Source organism: Bos indicus x Bos taurus, chromosome 21, assembly GCF_003369695.1.
Source record: "Bos indicus x Bos taurus breed Angus x Brahman F1 hybrid chromosome 21, Bos_hybrid_MaternalHap_v2.0, whole genome shotgun sequence".
Taxonomy (NCBI): Eukaryota; Metazoa; Chordata; class Mammalia; order Artiodactyla; family Bovidae; genus Bos; species Bos indicus x Bos taurus.
The window spans coordinates 31551446-31573286 of NC_040096.1; the positions used below are offsets into that span (position 1 = coordinate 31551446).

Here is a 21841-nt window from a genome sequence, read left to right on the forward strand (position 1 = left end):
TTATTTCTGAGTTCCTCACCCTGAATTAGGACATAAGCTACAACCTTTGATTTATCTAATGACCAGTTAGTTGCACATCAACTGAAATGCCTCTAATACAAATGCTTCACACAAAGGCACTGGCTACAAGGCCGTCAAGAAGACGACTCATGGAAGAGGCAAGACTTGGAAACCATTTCTTGTTTGTTGATGTCTTTGATGTTTAGCTTATGTAACCTATACAGAAAACTAACACTTTGGATAAAAACTTTCACCTGGCTTTCGATGAAGTCAATATCTGGTTCCAATAACTTTAATGGAAAAGGTCTAGAAACAAAATCAGAAAACTCATTTAAAAGAAACCTCTGTAGGTTTCTCATATGAATAGATATTCCACGGCTCAGTAGATGGACTTGGTGCTTAATTAGGCAGAGAATACATAGCTTGGGTTTTTTAGTCCAAGGTGTTTTAAAATCCTAAATTCATCCACAGATTGGAGTTCCTCTATATTCTTTTTACTGGCCCACCTTTCCCCCCAGAGAAGCCAATTAAATGTCATCTTCACGACCAGTCTAGTTATAATATGACCAAAGCAAGTGGTAATTTATACTTCTAGCATAGGTTTCATCACTCAGTCACTCAGTCATGTCTAACTCTTTGGGACTCTGGACTATGGCCCATCAGGCACCTCTGTCCATGGGATTTTCCAGGCAAGAATGCTGCAGTGGGTTGCAGTCCTCCAGGGGATCTACCTGACCCAGAGATCAAACCTGTGTCTCCCACACTGGCAGGTAGATTCTTTACCACTAAGCCACCTGGAAACCCTATGCTGCTTCATTACGTACCTTATTATTTTTGTTCAAAGTATAAGTTTAGTAACCCAGTTTCTCAAATACAAAGTTAAAAGATTTTTTTTTAATGGACAGTAACTAACTATATTGTGATTTAGAATTCAAAAGTTTAAATGTAAACCAAAAAAGGTGAAATTTCAGCTCTTGGTCTTTAAATACTGTTTTTAAATGTAGGTTTTGATTACATGATGCATAGAATCTGACATAAATTTTTCTTAATAGTGTATTTTTACAATAAAATATAACTTTTAATACTTAACTATTTTGCATGTAGATGTTTTGCATTTAGGTAATTAGCTTCTATACTAAATGCACAGATTTTCTATTGCAGGAAGACTTTCTTCAAGGACACCTAGAATGGCAGAAAGCAGTCAATGTGTGTGTGTGTGTGTGTGTGTGTGTGTGTGTGTGTAGGCCATGCCCCACGGCTTGTGAGATTAGTTCCCCAACCAGAGACCGAACCTGTGCCCCCTGTAGCAGAAGTGCAGAGTACTCACCACTGGATGACCAAGGAATTCCTAGGTATAATATAAAATTACTCAGATGATGAAATTACACTGAAATATTTGGGTGTACAACATCAAATTACTTAGAAATATAATTAGTAGATTATAAAGCTTTGCATTTTTAGCAATCAAATAAAAAGTTTAAGATTTTTCATCAGTAAGGTTTAATTGATCTAACGGCTAAATTATATATACCTATACAGAATTTTGTAAGAGTAAGGAAACTCTAAGGTTACCTATGCATTTGTTGTTATTGTTCAGCTGCTAGTTCATGTCCAACTCTATATGACCCCATGGACTACAGCACGCCAGGCTTCTTTGTCCTTTGCCATCTCTCAGAGTTTCCTCAAATTCATGTCCAGTGAGTCGGTGACGCCATCCAACCATTTTATCCTCTGTCGCCCCCTTCTCTTCCTGCCCTCAATCTTTCCTAGCATCGGGTTCTTTTCCAATGAGTCAGCTATTTGCATCAGATGGCCAAAGTACTGAAGCTTCAGCTTCAGCATCCGTCCTTCCAATGAATATTCAGGGCTGATTTCCTTTAGGATTGACTGGTTTGATCTCCTTGCTGTCCAAGGGACTCTCAAGAGTCTTCTCTGGCACCACAATTCAATGCACAATATCTAATTCTATGCACAATATCTATGTCATCGATAAAAAAAAATAGAGGCCTGAAGAACCAAGCTGGCAATAGAACCTGACTTTAAAGTACTATTCTTTTCACTCAAGTTACCTCATTCCCAAAATGAAGGTCATTCCCAAAAAGAAGGTCACTGTTTGTGCATAGCCTTTCTTGATGATTACTTAATCTAAAACAATAAAGATAGTTTCTATGCCAAGAAGCTCATGAAAGCTACATAGTAACTAGAGAAAAACAGTTTGGAGGCTCTTCAAAAAGCTAAACAAAGACTTATCATGTGGCCCAGCAATCCCAGGCCTAACTTACCACCCAAAAGAATTTAAAGCAGGAACTTAACAGATAATTATATGCAAATGTTCAAAGCAGCATTATTCACAATAGCCAAAAGGTAAAAATGACCAAAGTATCTATCAATAGATAAATAAAATATTCATGGAATATTATTAAAATATTTTTCAGCCATAAAAAGGAATGACATTCTGACATATGCTACAATAAGGATTAAACCTGAACATATGCTAAAAGAAGACACTCACAAAAGGACAAATATTGTATACGATTCACTCTTAAAATATCCAGCATAGTGAACTCATAGAGACATAAAGTAGATTAGGGATTACCAGAGCCTGAGGTTGGAAGGAATGGAGAACTACTGCTTAATGGTTACACAGTTTCTTTTTTGGGGTGATGAAAAATTTGGAGTATATACAGAGGTTATGGTTGTACAATATTCTGAATATAAATGATGTCTCTGAATTATACACTTAAATATGGTTGCAAATTTCATTAGATTTTTACCACAATAAAGTCATCAGGAAGTAATTTCCTTGACAGAATCCTTTATACAATTCTCCATCTTCAAAACACTTAATTCTAGAATCCTGTTTTAATAACTATCACAATTATCCAGGCCAGAACACTGGAGTGGGTAGCCTTTTCCTTCTCCAGGGGATCTTCCCAACCCAGGGATCGAATCCAGGTCTCCCACATTGCTGGCGGATTCTTTACCAGCTGAGCCATCAGGGAAGCCCATAAACAGTTCCAACGTAACATTAAAAAATAACAATATGGGAAACCAGGTAAAAGACTTATGGGAATTCTCTGTACTATTTTTGCCATTTTTCTGTAAATCTAAAACTGTTCTGAAAAAAAGCAACTTGAGTTCTCTATGAGCTCAGCCCAAATTACACAAAAACGCCTTGAACCACCTTTTAAAGGTCTAAGAATCTGAGCAGAGCTAATAACGTAGAAAAGGGAAATGCTTATAAGAGTAAATTTACTATTCATCCAACCTTACTAGAGACCATATAAATAACTTCACTTTAAGGAAATGGAAAGCATTCCCTTGCCCCTAATCCATTTCCCAAATTCCTTCTCAGACTAACTTTAGTTAATATTAATATATAAATATATTAAACTAAAATACTAAAATGTTCTTTTATACAAGATCTTAGTACTCTTATCTTTGGCTCTAAAATAAACATGAGGATTGAATTACATATGCTAAATGATCAACTATCATTGAATAAACATTTCCTTCTAGTACAGTGTTTTATTTTCTCTGACATTAATGTGCATGATTATCTTATCTGAAGCGATACATGAGGAAAAACATTAGCTTTTATATGAAAGGGCCAAAAATACAGTTAGAATAAGAATAGAAATTTAGAACAGTTTTATTCAAATTGCCACACCAAGATAGCTACAACAAAGATTTGCTGTCTACTCTTACTGATTTTCATACCAGCTGTTAAATTAGATTGATCATCTACAAGGCACGTCAATTTATATCAGTGGAATCTTTTATAAAAGTTCTAATATATACATAAAAAATTCAACAGACTCTCCAAAACTTAAAAAATTAATTTTATATACTAAATGGTAATGGATAAGAAAACTTGACTGACACTGGTTCTTTTGGAATAAATATTTAGAGAAAACAGTCTAATAAAAATTAGTTAAGAAAATGAAGCAAAGACACAATTACAACTAACTTTCAGCAAATAAGTTTTTAACTACTGCACAACCAAACTATCTATACATCCAAACCACAGTTTGTTAGTTCTTCAACTTCTCCTTTGTCACTTTAAGCTCCACTGTAAGGGCTTTGATCATGCAGGCCATGTAATTACCTTTAAGGAGCATGCTTAGGGTGTTTTCTGCACTACAGGTCCATACAGCATTTCTCTTTGTCCTCTTGGGAACAGAACATCAATTGCTTTCAGCTAAATGCACTCACATATGAATATTTTAGTACAATTTAATGCTTCTATACCAACCCCAAAGGAATAAAGCATCAATTTGTGAACACCATTTTCTTAGAGTTAAAAGCCAAGCTGGATAATGCAGTATGAAAGGGGTTGTCACTCTTTAGCTTTTTAGCAAGTCAGAAAAGCAGTCCATAAATTCAGTCCCAGCTGTGTACAAATAACTCCCATAAAGTTTGTTCATACACAGACTTTTCAACATTAGTGAATTTTCTTCAAAAGAACTCAGAAAAAATTTCTTATCTTAGTAAATTCTCCCCAAAACTGCTTTATTGAGTAAGTACTCATCAAGTCAGAATTATAAATGAACCACTAATCTGTTAGTAAAATACCAAAATACAGACAAAGTAATCTACTTCCACTAAGTGAAAAAACACACTTCTCTGGCAGGACGTAACAGAAACTCTTTGACTGCAGTATGTTTATACGTTTGAATGGTGAGGTAGGTAAAGTCATCAATGGGGCTTCTAAAAGGTAATCCAGAAAAAAAGTTAAATGGGAACTACTACCAACTATGTCAAGGCTAAAAAAGCCATATTTATTAAATTCTAGTCATAGCATAAATCTGACACTCTGTTAAGCTCAACACATGTTAATTAATGCCCTAATAAAATCCAATGAAATTATCAGATAACAGTAAAGAATGCAATACCTGTTCATGATTTCAAAACAAAAAAACCTCTAACAAACTAGATTTATAATACTAATTCACGATTATAAATAGTGTATTAATTCACAGTACTCATACTATATGCCAGGCACAGTTTTAAGCGTTTGACACAGACCAATGCTTTAAAGCTTCAGAACTACATACGAAGTACAGACTGTTACCATTGCCATTACACAGCTGAAAAAACGGTGGTACAGAGAAGCTAAGTGATCTGTCCAAGGCCACACAGAAAGCAAGTGGTAACACTAAGAACTGAATTCAGGCAACCTGGCTACAGAGTCTGGACTGCTAACCATTTTTATGGTTAGCATAACCATAAAACCATACATGATATGACACAATGTATTGTAGGAAACTGCTTTAGGAGCACTCCTAGTGGTGAAACACTAGAATACCCTTGAAAATAAGAGACAGGGATGTTTGTCAATCAACATTCCAAATATGGAGCTTGACAAATTAATTCTAAAACTGTGGGAAAAGACAGAGAGTCAAGAATAGCTGAGACAATTCTGGAGAAGAATGGGAGAGATGGGTATTGCCCAAGTAGGAAATTTTATTACAAAGCTCTAGAAGCAGTTTTGGTACAATGATAAACAACTGACAGACAAAACACAGAATGCAGAAAGAGACTTCTGCGTATATGTAAACTTGATGTGTAAAAGGTCTGGAGCAGAAGAAAATGCGTAATAAACGATTAGCTACATGAGGAAAAATTAAATAGTTACTTCATACCAAACAAACAATTAAATCAAGTAGATTAACTGAGTGTGAAATATGAAAAGCAAAACTTTAATAAAACTTTTAAGAAAAAAAATACAGGTTAATATTGTTAAGACTTTCTCTTAGCAGAGATCCTTTTAAATAAAACACCAAAAAAAGTATATATCAAAAAGGAAAAAACGTTCAACCACATTAAAATTAAAAGCTCCTGTTTATTAAAAAAAAAAAAAAAGATTCAGAAAACAAAGATAGTCATAACTGAGAGAAAATATATATAACACACATAACCAACAAAAGATTAATATTCAGAATACATAAAAGAACTCCCAAAATTGTTAAGAAGATAGGCAAAAAATAGGCAAAAAAGATATGAACGAGAAATTCAGAGGGGGGAAAAAACCATGAATGAAAGATTCCTTACTCGTAATCAGGGAAAAGCAAATTTAAAAGCACAGTGAGATTTCATGCCCATTAGACTAGCAAAGCTTTTAAAAAATTGTAGTAAAATATACCTAACATAAAATTTACCATTTTAATCATTGGTAAGTGTTCTGTGGCATTAAGTATGTTTGCCTTGTTGTGTAATCACCACCATTATCTATCTTTGGAACCATCATCTACCTCTTCAACTGCAAAAGATGTTAAAAAAAAAAAAAAAAAAAACTGAAAATACCAAAATACAGCAAGGATGAGAATGAAGGTAAATTTTATAAGCTGTTGAGAAGCAGTATGTCAATATCTGGTAAAGCCAGACATTTACTATACGTAATTAAGCAATTTCACTCTTATGCATACTTCTCTAGGGAAACACGAACATACAAGGAAACATTTTTTAAGAATTTTCACAGCAACATTACTTGTAATAGCAAGAAATTATAGACCACCTAAATAAACATCCATTAATGGAAAAATGGTGGAAGTATGATATATTTATAAAATAGAATGCCATACATTAATGAAACACAAATGAAAACTGCTACCTTCTTTAAATGAATGAATCTCACAAACAAAATTGACTAAAAATAGAATAAAGAACACAGTCAACAAAGTGGGTATAGACGGAATATACCTTTATCATAGGGCCTCCCTTGTGGCTCAGCTCATAAAGAATCTGCCAGCAATGAGGAAGACCTGGGTTTGATCCCTGGGTTGGGAAGATCCCCTGGAGAAGGGATAGGCAATCCACTCCAGTATTCCAGAATTCCATGGACTGTATAGTCCATGGGGTTGCAAACAGTCAGATATGACTGAGTGACTTTCACTTCACTTCACCTTTATAATAAAGGTTACATATGACAACCCCACAGGTAACATCATACTCAACAATGAAAAGTTGAAAGTTTTTCTTCTAAGATTAGGGACAAGACAAGGATGTACTCTCTCATCACTCTCATTTGACACAGTGTTAAAAGTCCACACCAGTACAATTAGGCAAGAAAAAGAAATAGAAGGCATCCAAAGGCATTCCTTGGAATGGAAGAAGGAAAACTGTCTCTAATTGCAGGCAACATGGTATTATTATATAGAGAAAACGGTAAAGATACCACCAAAAAATTGTTAGTACTAATAGGTGAATTCAGTAAAGTTGCAAGATACAAAATCAACATACAGAAACGTGTTTTTATACACTAACAACAAACTATCAGAAAGTAAAATTAAGAAAACTACCCCATTTACAATTGCATCAAAAAGAATAAAATACCTAGGGGTATATTTAACATAAGGAGGTAAAAGACTTGTACATGGAAATCTATGACACTGATGAAAGAAAATGATGAAGATACAAATAAATGGAAAGATACTCTGTGCTCATAGATTAAAAGAATTAATATTGTTAAAACATCCATACTGCCCAAAGCAATGTACACATAAAATGCAATTCCTAACAAAACTCCAACAGCATTTTTCACAGAAATAAAGCAAACAATCCTAAAATGTATATGGAATCAAAAAAGACCTTGAATAATTAAGGTTATCTTGAAAGATTAAAAAACCTGGAGGCACCATATCAGAAATACATAATAGAATTTAAAGAGGAGCTACCCCACGTCCAAGGTCAGGGGCAGCTGCCGAGAAGAGCTACCCCACGTCCGAGGTCAGGGGTGGAGGCCAAGAGGAGCTACCACAGGCCTGAGGTCAGGGAGGCGGCCAAGAGGAGCGCCCGAGGTCAGGGGAGGTAGCAGAGAGGAGCAACCCCACCTCCAGGGAGCTGCGGCTGCGCGGGGACAGGACGGCCGAAAGGAGCTACTCCACGTTCAAGGTCAGGAGGCATGGCTGTGAGGAGATACCCCTCGTCCAAGGTAAGAAGCAGCAGCTGCACTTTGCTGGAGCAGCCGTGAAGAGATACCCCATGTCCAACGTAAGAGAAACCCAAGTAAGAAGGTAGGTGTTGCGAGAGGGCATCAGAGGGCAGACACACTGAAACCATAATCACAGAAAACTAGTCAATCTGATCACACAGACCACAGCCTTGTCTAACTCAATGAAAGTAAGCCATGCCATGTGGGGCCACCCAAGACAGACGGGTCATGTGGAGAGGTCTGAAAGAATGTGGTCCACTGGAGAAGGGAATGGCAAACCACTTCAGTATTCTTGCCTTGAGAACCCCATGAACAGTATGAAAAGGCAAAATGATAGGATACTGAAAGGGAAGGGGCCCAATATGCTACTGGAGATCAGTGGAGAAATAACTCCAGAAAGAATGAAGGGATGGAGCCAAAGCAAAAACAATACCCAGTTGTGGATGCAACTGGTGATAGAAGCAAGGTCCGATGCTGTAAAGAGCAATATTGCGTAGGAACCTGGAATGTCAGGTCCATGAATCAAGGCAAATTGGAAGTAGTCAAACAAGAGATGGCAAGAGTGAATGTCAACATTCTAGGAATCAGCAAACTAAAATGGACTGGAATGGGTGAATTTAACTCAGATGACCATTATATCTACTACTGTGGGCAGGAATCCCTTAGAAGAAATGGAGTGGCCATCATGGTCAACAAAAGAGTCCGAAATGCAGTACTTGGATGCAATCTCAAAAACAAAAGAATGATCTCTGTTCATTTCCAAGGCAAACAATTCAATATCACGGTAATCCAAGCCTATGCCCCAACCAGTAACACTGAAGAAGCTGAAGTTGAACGGTTCTATGAAGACCTACAAGACCTTTTAGAACTAACACCTAAAAAAGATGTCCTTTTCATTATAGGGGACTGGAATGCAAAAGTAGAAAGTCAAGAAACACCTGGAGTAACAGGCAAATTTGGCCTTGGAGTAGAGAATGAAGCAGGGCAAAGGCTAATAGAGTTTTGCCAAGAGAACGCACTGGTCATAGCAAACACCCTCTTCCAACAACACAAGAGAAGACTCTACACATGGACATCACCAGATGGTCAACACTGAAATTAGATTGATTATATTCTTTGCAGCCAAAGATGGAGAAGCTCTATACAGTCAGCAAAAACAAGACCGGGAACTGACTGCGGCTCAGATCATGAACTCCTTATTACCAAATTCAGACTTAAATTGAAGAAAGTGGGGAAAACCACTAGATCATTCAGGTATGACCTAAATCAAATCCCTTATGATTATACAGTGGAAGTGAGAAATAGATTTAAGGGACTAGATCTGATCGATAGAGTGCCTGATGAACTATGGATGGAGGTTCATGACACTGTACAGGAGACAGGGATCAAGACCATCCCCATGGAAAAGAAATGCAAAAAAGCAAAATGGCTGTCTGGGGAGGCCTTACAAATAGCTGTGAAAAGAAGAGAAGCGAAAAGCAAAGGAGAAAAGGAAAGATATAAGTATCTGAATGCAGAGTTCCAAAGAATAGCAAGGAGAGATAAGAAAGCCTTCCTCAGCAATCAATGCAAAGAAATAGAGGAAAACAACAGAATGGGAAAGACTAGAGATCACTTCAAGAAAATTAGAGATACCAAAGGAACACTTCATGCAAAGAGGGGCTCGATAAAGGACAGAAATGGTACGGACCTAATAGAAGCAGTAGATATTAAGAAGAGGTAGCAAGAATACACAGAAGAACTGTACAAAAAAGATCTTAATGACCAAGATAATCACAATGGTGTGATCACTGACCTAGAGCCAGACATCCTGGAATGTGAAGTCAAGTGGGCCTTAGGAAGCATCACTACGAACAAAGCTAGTGGAGGTGAGGGAATTCCAGTTGAGCTATTCCAAATCCTGAAAGATGATGCTGTGAAAGTGCTGCACTCAATATGTCAGCAAATGTGGAAAACTCAGCAGTGGCCACAGGACTGGAAAAGGTCGGTTTTCATTCCAATCCCAAAGAAAGGCAATGCCAAAGAATGCTCAAACTACCGCACAATTGCACTCATCTCACACACTAGTAAAGTAATGCTCAAAATTCTCCAAGCCATGAACTTCCATACGTGAACCATGAACTTCCAGATGTTCAAGCTGGTTTTAGAAAAGGCAGAGGAACCAGAGATCAAGTTGCCAACATCCGCTGGATGATGGAAAAAGCAAGAGAATTCCAGAAAAACATCTTTTCTGCTTTATTGACTATGCCAAAGCCTTTGACTGTGTGGATCACAATAAACTGTGGAAAATTCTGAAAGACATGGGAATACCAGACCACCTGACCTGCCTCTTGAGAAACCTATATGCAGGTCAGAAAGCAACAGTTAGAACTGGACATGGAACAACAGACTGGTTCCAAATAGGAAAAGGAGTACGTCAAGGCTGTATATTGTCACCCTGCTTATTTAACTTCAATGCAGAGTACATCATGAGAAATGCTGGGCTGGAAGAAGCAGAAGCTGGAATCAAGATTGCCGGGAGAAATACCAATAACCTCAGATATGCAGATGACACCACCCTTATGGCAGAAAGTGAAGAGGAACTAAAAAGCCCCTTGATGAAAGTGAAAGAGGAGAGTTAAAAAGTTGGCTTAAGGCTCAACATTCAGAAAATGAAGATCATGGCATCCAGTCCCATCACTTCATGGGAAATAGATGGGGAAACAGTGGAAACAGTGTCAGAGTTTATTTTTGGGGGCTCCAAAATCACTGCAGATGGTGATTGCAGCCATGAAATTAAAAGATGCTTACTCCTTGGAAGGAAAGTTATGACTAACCTAGATAGCATATTGAAAAGCAGAGATATTACTTTGCCAACAAAGATCCATCTTGATGCTATGGTTTTTCCGGTGGTCATGTATGGATGTGAGAGTTGGACTGTGAAGAAAGCTGAGTGCCAAAGAATTGATGCTTTTGAACTGTGGTGTTGGAGAAGACTCTTGAGAGTACCTTGGACTGAAAGGAGATCCAACCAGTCCATCCTAAAGGAGATCAGTCCTGGGTGTTCTTTGGAAGGACTGATGCTGAAGCTGAAACTCCAGTACCTTGACCACCTAATGCGAAGAGTTGACTCATTGGAAAAGACCCTGATGCTGGGAGGGATTGGGGGCAGGAGGAGAAGGGGACGACAGAGGATGAGATGGCTGGATGGCATCACCAACTCGATGGATATGAGTCTGAGTGAACTCCGGGAGTTGGTGATGGACAGGGAGGCCTGGCGTGCTGCGATTCATGGGGTCTCAAAGAGTCGGACACGACTGAGAGACTGAACTGAACTGAACTGAAGGTAACTATAGTCTAATAAAAATTAATAATTAATTAATAAAATAACTATTAATTTCAAATGAATAAACATTTTAAAAAGTTCTCAAATGAATAAACATTTTAAAAATTCCTAAGTTTGTATCTCTAATACAATACACATCACTGCCTATGAACCAAATAAACAAAAGCTCTTTGAGGGCCCTCAACAAATTTTAAAAGGAGTCCCAAGACAAAAATGTTGAGAACCATTGTACTACACACATAATGAAACAGGAAAATGTGAAAACTACAATCAAAGGTTATCAACCCTGAAATAACCAAGAACTTGGAATTAGAACACAAGAATTTAAAAACAGCTATTACAAGTATGGTCAAGGATGTAAAGAAAGATACCTATAATGTTTGAACAGATAAGAAACCTCAGCAGAGAAATGAAACTATAAAAAGAACCAAATGAAAATCTAGAACTAAAACATACAAAATAAATTTCCTAGCTGGGTTTAATAGCGTATCAGAAATTATAGAAGAGTCAGTAATCTTGAAGGTAAGTCAATGAAAATTATTCAGTCTGAAGAGCAGAGGGAAAAAAGATGAAAAGGAATGAGCAAAACTTAAATAATCTACAGAAGAATATAAAGATATCTAAAATATGAGCAACTGGAGTCCTAGAATAAAAGTAGAGGAAAAAAAGGTGGCTCAGTGTCCTATAAATGCTAAGTCAATAGGCCAAACCTGGACCGCCACCTGTTTCTGTATATAAAGTTTTAATGGAATACAACTCATTAATTTATTTACAATCTATGGCTGCTCCTGCTCTACAACCGAAGAGTTAAGTAGTTATGACAGACACTCTATGGCCAATAAAACCAAAAATACTTGCTGTGTGATTTACAGATAGCTTGTTCTCCCTCATGTAGATCTTTTATATCCTAACTGGATTTTTTGGTCTAGTACTCCATCAATTATTGGGAGAAGGTATAGTATTGAAACCTCCAACTAGGATAATAAATTTGTTTATTCCTCACTTTAGTTGTCAGATTTTGCTTCATGTATTTTGAAGTTCTGTTATTGGGTACTTACACATTCATGACTGTTCTGTCTTACTGATAAATTGATCCTTTCATCAATTTATGGCCCATCAATTTATGTTTGGCAGTACTCACTGTCTTGAAGTTTGCTTTACCTGATATTAATAAAGACAACTCAGATTCCTCATGTTTACTATTAGTATGGCATATCTTTTTCTGTCTAAATGTATTTCCCATAGGCAGCATACAGTTGAGTCTTGCTTTTTATACATCCAGCGATCTCTGCTTTTTGACTGGAATATTGAGTTCATTTATACTTTTCTCTCACTGCTTTTAAGAGTTTCTTTTTATCAGTATTGAAGTGGATATACCTTATTTGTGGGTTTTGAATATAATTATATCAACCATAAACACAGATGAAACAACTTTGCTTGTCTGCCAGAAAACAATTCTTGATTATGAGATTTCAGGTCTTCTAATTTGTTTTCACTTAAAGTAATAAAAGGTGCTTGCTGATCATTAACTGGAGAAAGCTATAAAGTCAGTGAATCTGGAAACTAACATTTATGACACACAGAAGGCCAAGAGGCATAGGAAAAGATGCTCAACATCATTAATTATGAGGGAAATGCACATCGAAACTATAATGAGGTATCACCTCACACCAGTCAGAATGGCCATTGTAGAAATTAAAAATTCTACAAACAATAAATGGTGGAGAGAGTATAAAGAAAAGGAAACCCTCCTACACTATTGATGGGAATATACATTGGTACAGCCACTATACATTCTTTAAAAAACTAAAACTAGATCTACCACATGATCCAGCAAGCCCACTCCTGAGCATATATCTGGAGGAATCCAATATTCTGAAAGATACAGGCATCCCAATGTTCACTGCAGCACTATTTATAATAGTCAAGACATAGGAGCAACCTAATGTCCAATAACAGAGGAATGGATAAAGCAGATGTGGTACATGTAAGGAATGGAATACTGCGTGCATGCTCAGTCATGTCCAATACTCTTGCAACCCCAAAGATCGCAGCCCGCCAGGCCTCTATCCATGAAATTTTCCAGGCAAGAATACTGCAATGGGTTGGCATTTTCTACTTCAGGGAATCTTCCCAATCCAAGGATTGGACCCGTGTCTCCTGCATCTCTCACTGACCCACCTGGGAAGCCCCACAATGGAATATTACTCAGGTCATTAAAAGGAATGAAACAATACCATTTGCAGCAACATGGATAGATTATCATACTAAGCAAAGTAAGTCAGAAAGAGAAAGACAATTATGATGTGATATTTCTTATATGTGGAATCTGAAAAATCATACAAATGAACATATCTATGAAACAGAAATGGACTCACAGACTTAGAGAACAGATTAGTGGCGCCAAGGGACAAGGGGTGAGGGAGGGAAAGATTGAGAGTCTGGGATTAGCAGATGCAAACTATCATAGGATAGTCCTATTCTACAGCACAGGGAACTATATTCAACATCCCGTGATAATCTATGATGGAAAAGAATATGAAAGAGTAAAGTAAGGCAGGCAGAGAAAGACAAATATCATAGGACATTACTTACATTCAGAATCTTAAAATAAAAAAAGGTACAAACATACTTATTTATAAAACAGAAACTGACTCATGGACTTAAGAGAGCAAACTTATTGTTGCCAGGGGGAGAGGGTGGTGGGGAGGGACAGATTAGAAGTGACACATACACACTGATATATTTAAAACAGATTACCCAGGGACCTACTGCATAGCACAGGGAACTCTGCTCAATACTCTGTAAGAACCTTAATAAGAAAAGACTTTGAAAAAGAAAAGTTTCAACAGGGAATGCAGCAGAGCGATCTGATGTTGGTTAAATTATGCACTCTTTCCAATTAATTGGCTCTCCCTCCAAAGCAAATGTACTAAAAATAAAATGACTTCTTTTTTGAAAAAAAGATTTTTTCTTTTAATCATTCTTTAAGCAATCTGACTGTTACATGCCCTGTAGTTGCCTTCCTGTTTCCTACTCTTGGTATTTGTTGAGCATCTGAGATCTGAGTTTTTCTCCTCCAATTACACACATAATAGACCTCCTAAAGTTGTCCCACAGTTCACCAAAGCTTTGTCCGTTTTTTCCTGTGTTTTCAAAATTTTCTGTTTCGTTTGGGACATATCTCTGCTGCCATATTTTAGAGTATTCCTGCAGTGTCCAATGGCAGGATATACATTCTCGTCAGGTGCACAAGGCATAGTCACCACAATACGGCATTTGTTGGGCCATAAAATAAGATTTAATGAATTTTAATACTGAAGAATTTATATCTTTAACATTTACATTTTAAAAAGCAAAATACAAAATTAATGAAGCAAAGTTCTACCTTAAGTGCAAGGTAAATCTAAAGTAAGCAGAAGGAAGGAAATTAAGAACAAAAATCAATAAAAAGAAAACAATGAGAAAAATTAACAAAGTTAAGAATTGGTTCATTTTTGGTGTAGCCGCTCCAGAAAACAGTTCCTCAAAAGGTTAAACATAAAGTTATCATATGAACCAGCAAGTCTACTCCTGTGTATATATCCAAGAGAAATGAAAGCATATGTCCACACAAAAACCTGTATATGAATATTTCTATCTGGATTATTCATAACAGCCAAAAAGTAAACAGCCCAAATTTCCATCAGATGATGAGTGGATACATAAAATGTGGTATATCAGTACAATGGAATTACTATATGGCAATAAAAAGGAATATTATAACATGAATAAATTAAAACATGCTATTTTTTTTAAAAAAGCCATAAAAGACCATTTAGTCTTTGATTCCCCTTACATAAATGTCCAGAATAGGTAAATCTATATAGACAGAAAGAGCTTCCCTGGTGGCTCAGACGGGTAAAGAATCTGCCTGCAACGCAGGAGACCTACGTTCTATCCCTGAGTTGGGAAGATCCCCTGGAGAGGGAAATGGCAATCCACTCCAGTATTCTTGCCTGGGAAATCCCATGAACAGAGGAGCCTGGTGGGCTACAGTCCACAGAGTCACAAAGAGTCAAACACAACTGAGCAACTACCACTTTTACTTTCACAAAGACAGAAAGTAGACTGGTAATTGCCTAGGACTGGGGAGCTGAAAAGAAAACAGGAGTGCAGTTGTGCAATTTCTTTTGGAGATGATGAAAATGTACTAGAACTGACAGGCGATGTTTATACAATTCTGTAAATAAACTAACAGTCACTGAATTAAATAGTTACTTAGACAAACTGTATGGTAAATGAATTGTATCTCAATAAACTTATTATTTTAGAAAGCTGAATCATTATAAATGTTTAATATTATAAATTCCTCGCTGGACTGATGTAGGAAAGGGAAACAAAAAAATAGAAGACACAAACGGCAAAATTTAGAAGGAGCTATCACACCAGATTTTACAAACAATGAAAGGAAACAGGGCAAGATTGTATAAACAACTTTATCCAATATATTTGATAACTTAAGAGAACTGAACCAATTCCTTTAAATACATCACTTAGCAAAACAGACTCAAAACAAAAGAGAAAATCTGAATAGCCCTAAATCTATCAAAGTAATTGAGTTAACTGTCAAATGCTCCAACAAAGAAAACTCAAAGCTCAGATGGCTTCAGTGGTGAGTTCTATCAAACATTTAAGAAAGACACAAACACAAACCAATCTTACACAAACTCATTCAGAAAATACACCAGGAGAGAGTATCTTTCAACTCATTTCATGAAGGCAGCATAATGCCAATACCAAAACTGAACAAAGATATTGGGGATGAGGAGGAAAATTACAGATTATTTTGATAAAGACAGACCCCAGACTCCTTAACAAAGCATCAGTCAATGAAAGCCGGCAATATATTAAAATTATATCATGATCATATCATGAACAAGTAGGATTTATCACAGCAACTCAAGGTGGTTTAACATTTAAAAACCAAGCAATGTATTATTATGAATACATAAATCTGTGTATCTGCCTACACATACATACCTACACACACATACCTACACACACTCCCTAACTCTTTTCACTGAGGTGTCCTAAGAACAGCAATATCCAAACAGCAACAGGCACAAGTAATATTCAGATGTCAGCTTCATACTATTCTTCCACTAAAAGGAACCAGGATTCCCTGGAGAAAAGACTGATGCCAGGGCTGGGATAGCAAAGGAACAAAAAGCCTAGAACATCTTATTCTATCAGTAAGGCCCCAAAGAATGATGGGAACATGCTAAGACACAGAAGCCCCCAGAAGGGCTTCTCACTGGCCAAATGTGGAACAATTTGTACATCAACAGAAAGAATAACAACAGATTTTCACCCACTGAACCTAATAGGGACAATAAGTCCTATTATAAATAAATATTCAATGTTCGCTTATAAGAAAATAAATGTAAATGAATAAACTGAAAGTTTGAGAACTGGAATATTCACATCATTTCAAAGTACCTCCTTATAAAAAATTTATTAATTACAAAGGGAAAAACAGCTTTACAGTGGAGAAGTTTGAGAAATATCACCTTAATCAAACAAAGTGAAAACCTAATAAGACACAATGAAACTGTATACCACTTTATAGGATGAAATATCACTTTTGGGATATTCCTGTCAAAGGCGCATACATATTCTAAATAGAACGGTGAGGAGACAACAGATAAACCCAAAATAAGGGACATTCTACTCTACAAAATAGCTGTCCTATAATTTTCAAAAGTGTCAAGGTTATGAAAGTCAAAATAAGACAGGAACTGTTTGAGATGGAAGGACACATGACAACCATATGCAACATTTGATTACAAATTACAACCCTTTGCTAAAACATATAGGACATTATTGGGACAACTGGCAAAACCTGAACAGGGTCTGATGATCACATGGTATTAATGTACTGGTGCCGATGTCCTGATTTTAAAAGTTGTATTGTGGTTTTATAGGAGAATGTCCTACTTATTTGGAAATGATGGAGAATCATCTCAGCAACTTACTCTCAAACAGTCCACAAAAATAAAGGTTTTTACTTTGTACTTCAAAGTTTTCTGTAAACTTGAAATCAGCTCAAAAAAGATTAAGAGTCTTAAAAGAAAAATATACACAAACATATACACAACTACACACAGACAAATAATACACACAGAGACAGACAGACACACACACACACTGAAGTCTAACTCAGAGTTAATGAGCCAGAATCTCCAGGGAATACAGGATTCATGTTAAAGAAAGTCTTCAAAGACTTTAATATGTTTTAAATTCCTTATGAAAAATTTTCAGTAATCCTACAGTCATGATAGTAATGTTGAAGAAAGCTGACTGCATGACATTTATCTACAAGTAAGGATGCCACGGGTTGTTCCCTGTCATTCTGCCATGCTACTTAAAAACAAGTGTATTGTTCCTGAAAAGTCAATGTAAATAAAAGCCTGTCCCCCACCATACTTTGCTGTAGAAGTATTATTGATTAGAAAGGTTGTGGGCTTCATCTTTGGTAAATAAATTCAAATCTAAAGATATTTATTCATGTAAACTAGGACAAACAAGATTTCCACCAAAAAATACCTCTTTGCCATTCCTCATTAAATGTCAGGGAAGGTTCGAATTTACCTGCTCAATAAATGTTCTCACAGCCTGACAAATGCGGAATCACAAGCAAACAGGTCACATGATTTTTCTAACTATTTTAGATTCTGAGATCTTATCTGAATTCAAATAAGCTGAATAACACAAAAAGCATTAACAACCATCAATAATTAGATGTTATAAAAATAAAAATTCCTGCTCTTCAAAAGAAAATGAATAAGGAAGCAATACAAAGACAAAGAACCCAATTTTAAAACGGGCAAAAGATTGAACTCTCTTCAAAACGAACTTCAAAGACAAGACAAATTTTTTTTATTATTTTGAAATTTTAAATGAACATCTGATGAGATATGAGATTTTTTTTAATGGATATGACTTAATATCTTGTTTTGAAATACATTAAAAGTACATTTTGAAATATATTTAAAAACTCATTTTCCTCCACACAATGAAGACTTAAGCTGGCTAAGAATTCTACCCACTGAAAACTTGTATCATCTAAGAAACGTGACAATCATTCGATATTGTTAGTAATTCAACTTTGAAACCAATATATTCCTAAGTTTTGAATAGTTTTAATTGAAGAATAATGTAATACGGATCAGAACGGAATCAGAATTCCTGAATTTACAGAATTTACTGAATTTCATGCAACCAGACATAATACAGAAATAAACTAGGTGTTCAGGAAGATGTCAGACTATAGCTGTCAATTCACAGCCCCTGATTTTGAGAGTCTGTGTTCATTAATACAGATTCATTGGTTTTATGGACAGATTTTATAGTACATAGGCATTATGGTAAATAAATGCTAAGGTGAACTATATAATAAAATGATGCTTCTCTCAATTTCATATTTAGTGTTGTGACAAATCTGACAAAGTATTCTACTGCTTTAAAAACTCTGAAAAACACTGCTGGATTTAAGACCTGCTATACATTTTACTGAGGCCAAGAAATCCATAGGCCTGTGAGGACACATTCACCAGGATAAAGGCTAACTGCTTAGGCACACTGAATAGATCATCACTTCACTGAGATGACTGTTCCACAAACACATGTAGTTCTTATCCCCACAGAATTTTGCATGGCATATTTTACTGCAGTACTTACTGGTGCCACTATTTTTCCTGTCTGTCCAACTTGCAAGTCATTGGGAACAAAGCCAGCATCAACAGCAGCACGAGAAGCACCAACTAAGGAAAAAAACAGTTGTCATTTTTAAAGCTCTATTATTCAATTTGTTGGGGACATTCACTGATAATGGTTTTTTAAAAATTTAAAAAAATTTTCTTTTTTTTTTTTACCCTCTCCAATCCTCTCCAGCAGATGCTGCTTTGTCTGCCAGCATCCTCATACCACTGGGGCCTCAAGGTGGTACTCCAGGCCCTCACTGCCACTCTCAAAAGGTTTTCCCTCCTTTCTCCTTAAAAGCCTTCCATTTTGAATCTCATGTCATCGGATAATGTCACTCGTATATTGCTTGTGTCATCTATTAACCAGCAGGTCAATTCCCTTCATTTCTCTAGGATTTTTAGCTTCTGGGTCTTGTTACTCTCTCCAATACTAGTCTTATCTTAATTCTTGAAGACTTTGACATCCTGGCTCCTCAATTCTTTGAGCAATTCTCCATTCATCTTACCCTTCACGCTACCTCAGCCATACCCATGGTCATATCCTCAATCTGTCCATTACCAATACCATCAACAATCTCGATTTCCAAAATCTCTCTGTGACCTCCCCATTCCAGCTGACCCCTTTTGGTCCCTTACTCCAACAACCCTCTGACCCCACTGAGGGCTATAATTCTTTCCACTGTCCCTCTCTCCCCTTATGTTCTCTCTTCTTTCTTTACCCTTTTCAGTTTCTATTATCAATGGCTCTAAGCACTCCTTTGCATATGCCTTCAATTTCCTTGCCCTCCTCTTATATCATCTTATTTCCAGATGGTGGAAAACCTCCATCTCTAGTTACTGACTAAACAATCTTTCTCCCCTTTGCATACCTGTCCTGTTCAGCATGACTGCAAAAAAATGCTAATGTTACTCAGCCATGTTAACCCTTTTGTACTTTAAATAAATAGGCCTTACTTCTCTCAGACTGTCCTATATTGTAATTTTGTATCTTTCCTCTCTCTTCAAACTTTCAATATTCTTTTAACATTCTGCTTCCAATTTCACTAAAAAACTGAAACCTGCTCCAACTAACAAGTTCACCCATCAATTTGCAGCTGTGTTCATATTCTCTCCCACCGACTCAAGAACATCACTCCAATAACTCTCATCTCATGTATGATTAACCTTTCCCTCTTAACTGGAGCATTCCCATCGGCATATAAAGCATGCTATTATCTTCTAATCTTTAAAAAGTTCCTCTGTTGGTCCTGCTCCCCCTCTAGCTACTGTCTATTTCTCTGCTCTACCATATGGTTAGAAGCCTCTAAAGAGTCGTTTGCATTCATTGTCTCCATTGCCAGGCCTCCCATTCTACTTCTAAAAACTTTTTAATTAAAATATGACACACATACGAGAAAAGCACACAAATCACAAATGAACTCAGCTCATGATTAGCTTCGACGGCTGATCATCAAGTGAATACAACCATGTAACTACTTTTAAACACTCCAATCAGGTTTTTGCCCCCAGTACCACCATTACTAAAACTGTTCAAAGTCACCAATGACCTCTACGTGGCTGATCAATGAGGCACTTTTCAGTTCTCATCTTCCCTGACCTACGAGCAGCATTTGACACAGAAGATCACGCTTTCCCTTACTGAGACACTTCACTTAGATTCCAGAACAACACACTCTCTATCCTGGTTTTCCTGCCTTACTTTTCCATTTGTCTTTGGTCTTCATTCTCCTCTTCTCCCCTACCTCTTAAACTTATAGCATCTAGGGCTTAGTCCTAGGACTTCTTCTACATCTACACTCTTGGTGAATTTATCCAGTCTCACAGTTTCAAATACCATCTAAATGTAGTTGATTCCCAAATTTCTATCTCTAGTCCAAACTTTCAAACTCCACATTCCTATCAGATCAGATCAGATCAGTTGCTCAGTCGTGTCCGACTCTTTGCGACCCCATGAATCTCAGCACGCCAGGCCTCCCTGTCCATCACCAACTCCCAGAGTTCACTGAGACTCATGTCCATTGAGTCAGCAATGCCATCCAGCCATCTCATCCTCTGTGGTCCCCTTCTCCTCCTGCCCCCAATCCCTCCCAGCATCAGAGTCGTTTCCAATGAGTCAACTCTTCGCATGAGGTGGCCAAAGTACTGGAGCTTCAGCTTTAGCATCATTCCTTCCAAAGAACACCCAGGGCTGATCTCCTTCAGAATGGACTGGTTGGATCTCCTTGCAGTCCAAGGGACTCTCAAGAATCTTCTCCAACACCACAGTTCAAAAGCATCAATTCTTCGGCGCTCAGCCTTCTTCACAGTCCAACTCTCACATCCATACATGACCACAGGAAAAACCATAGCCTTGACTAGACGGACCTTTGTTGGCAAAATAATGTCTCTGCTTTTGAATATGCTATCTAGGTTGGTCATAACTTTCCTTCCAAGGAGTAAGCATCTTTTAATTTCATGGCTGTGGTCAACAAGTAAGTTACAAGTGAGTGGTATTCTTTTCCTCATTCTTCGGGACTACGAATAGAAATGCTTCCCTTTATCCCATGGAAATGGTTGCCAGGAACTGATCACCAGCCAACTCTCCCCAAACTAGCCTTCTGCCAACCTGCTCTTTCTAGGTTTCTAGGTGGAGAGAGGAGCTGTCCATCCATAGGATCTCTTCCTCCATCTCCTGGCCCCTTACAAGCCCAAAGCAGCCTCTGGTAACTGGAAACATATTCACTGCCCAGTAGGAGCATGGCTCTGCCAACACCTTGATTTCAACGTGCTTCTGGCCTCTAGAACTTTGAATCATTTTGCTCATTTTATTCACTGTTTTTTGCCTAGCTCCTAATATAG

General features: G+C 37.1%; 1 protein-coding gene across 1 annotated transcript in view; it reads right to left on the bottom strand.

Annotated features, from left to right (window-relative positions):
- ETFA (electron transfer flavoprotein subunit alpha) overlaps nucleotides 1–21841 on the bottom strand; it is a 69648-nt gene that overhangs the window by 25691 nt on the left and 22116 nt on the right. Inside the window, exon 9 of the mRNA XM_027521286.1 lies at nucleotides 18981–19063. Coding sequence (XP_027377087.1) covers nucleotides 18981–19063 — 83 coding nt within the window. The remainder of the gene's footprint in view (nucleotides 1–18980; nucleotides 19064–21841) is intronic.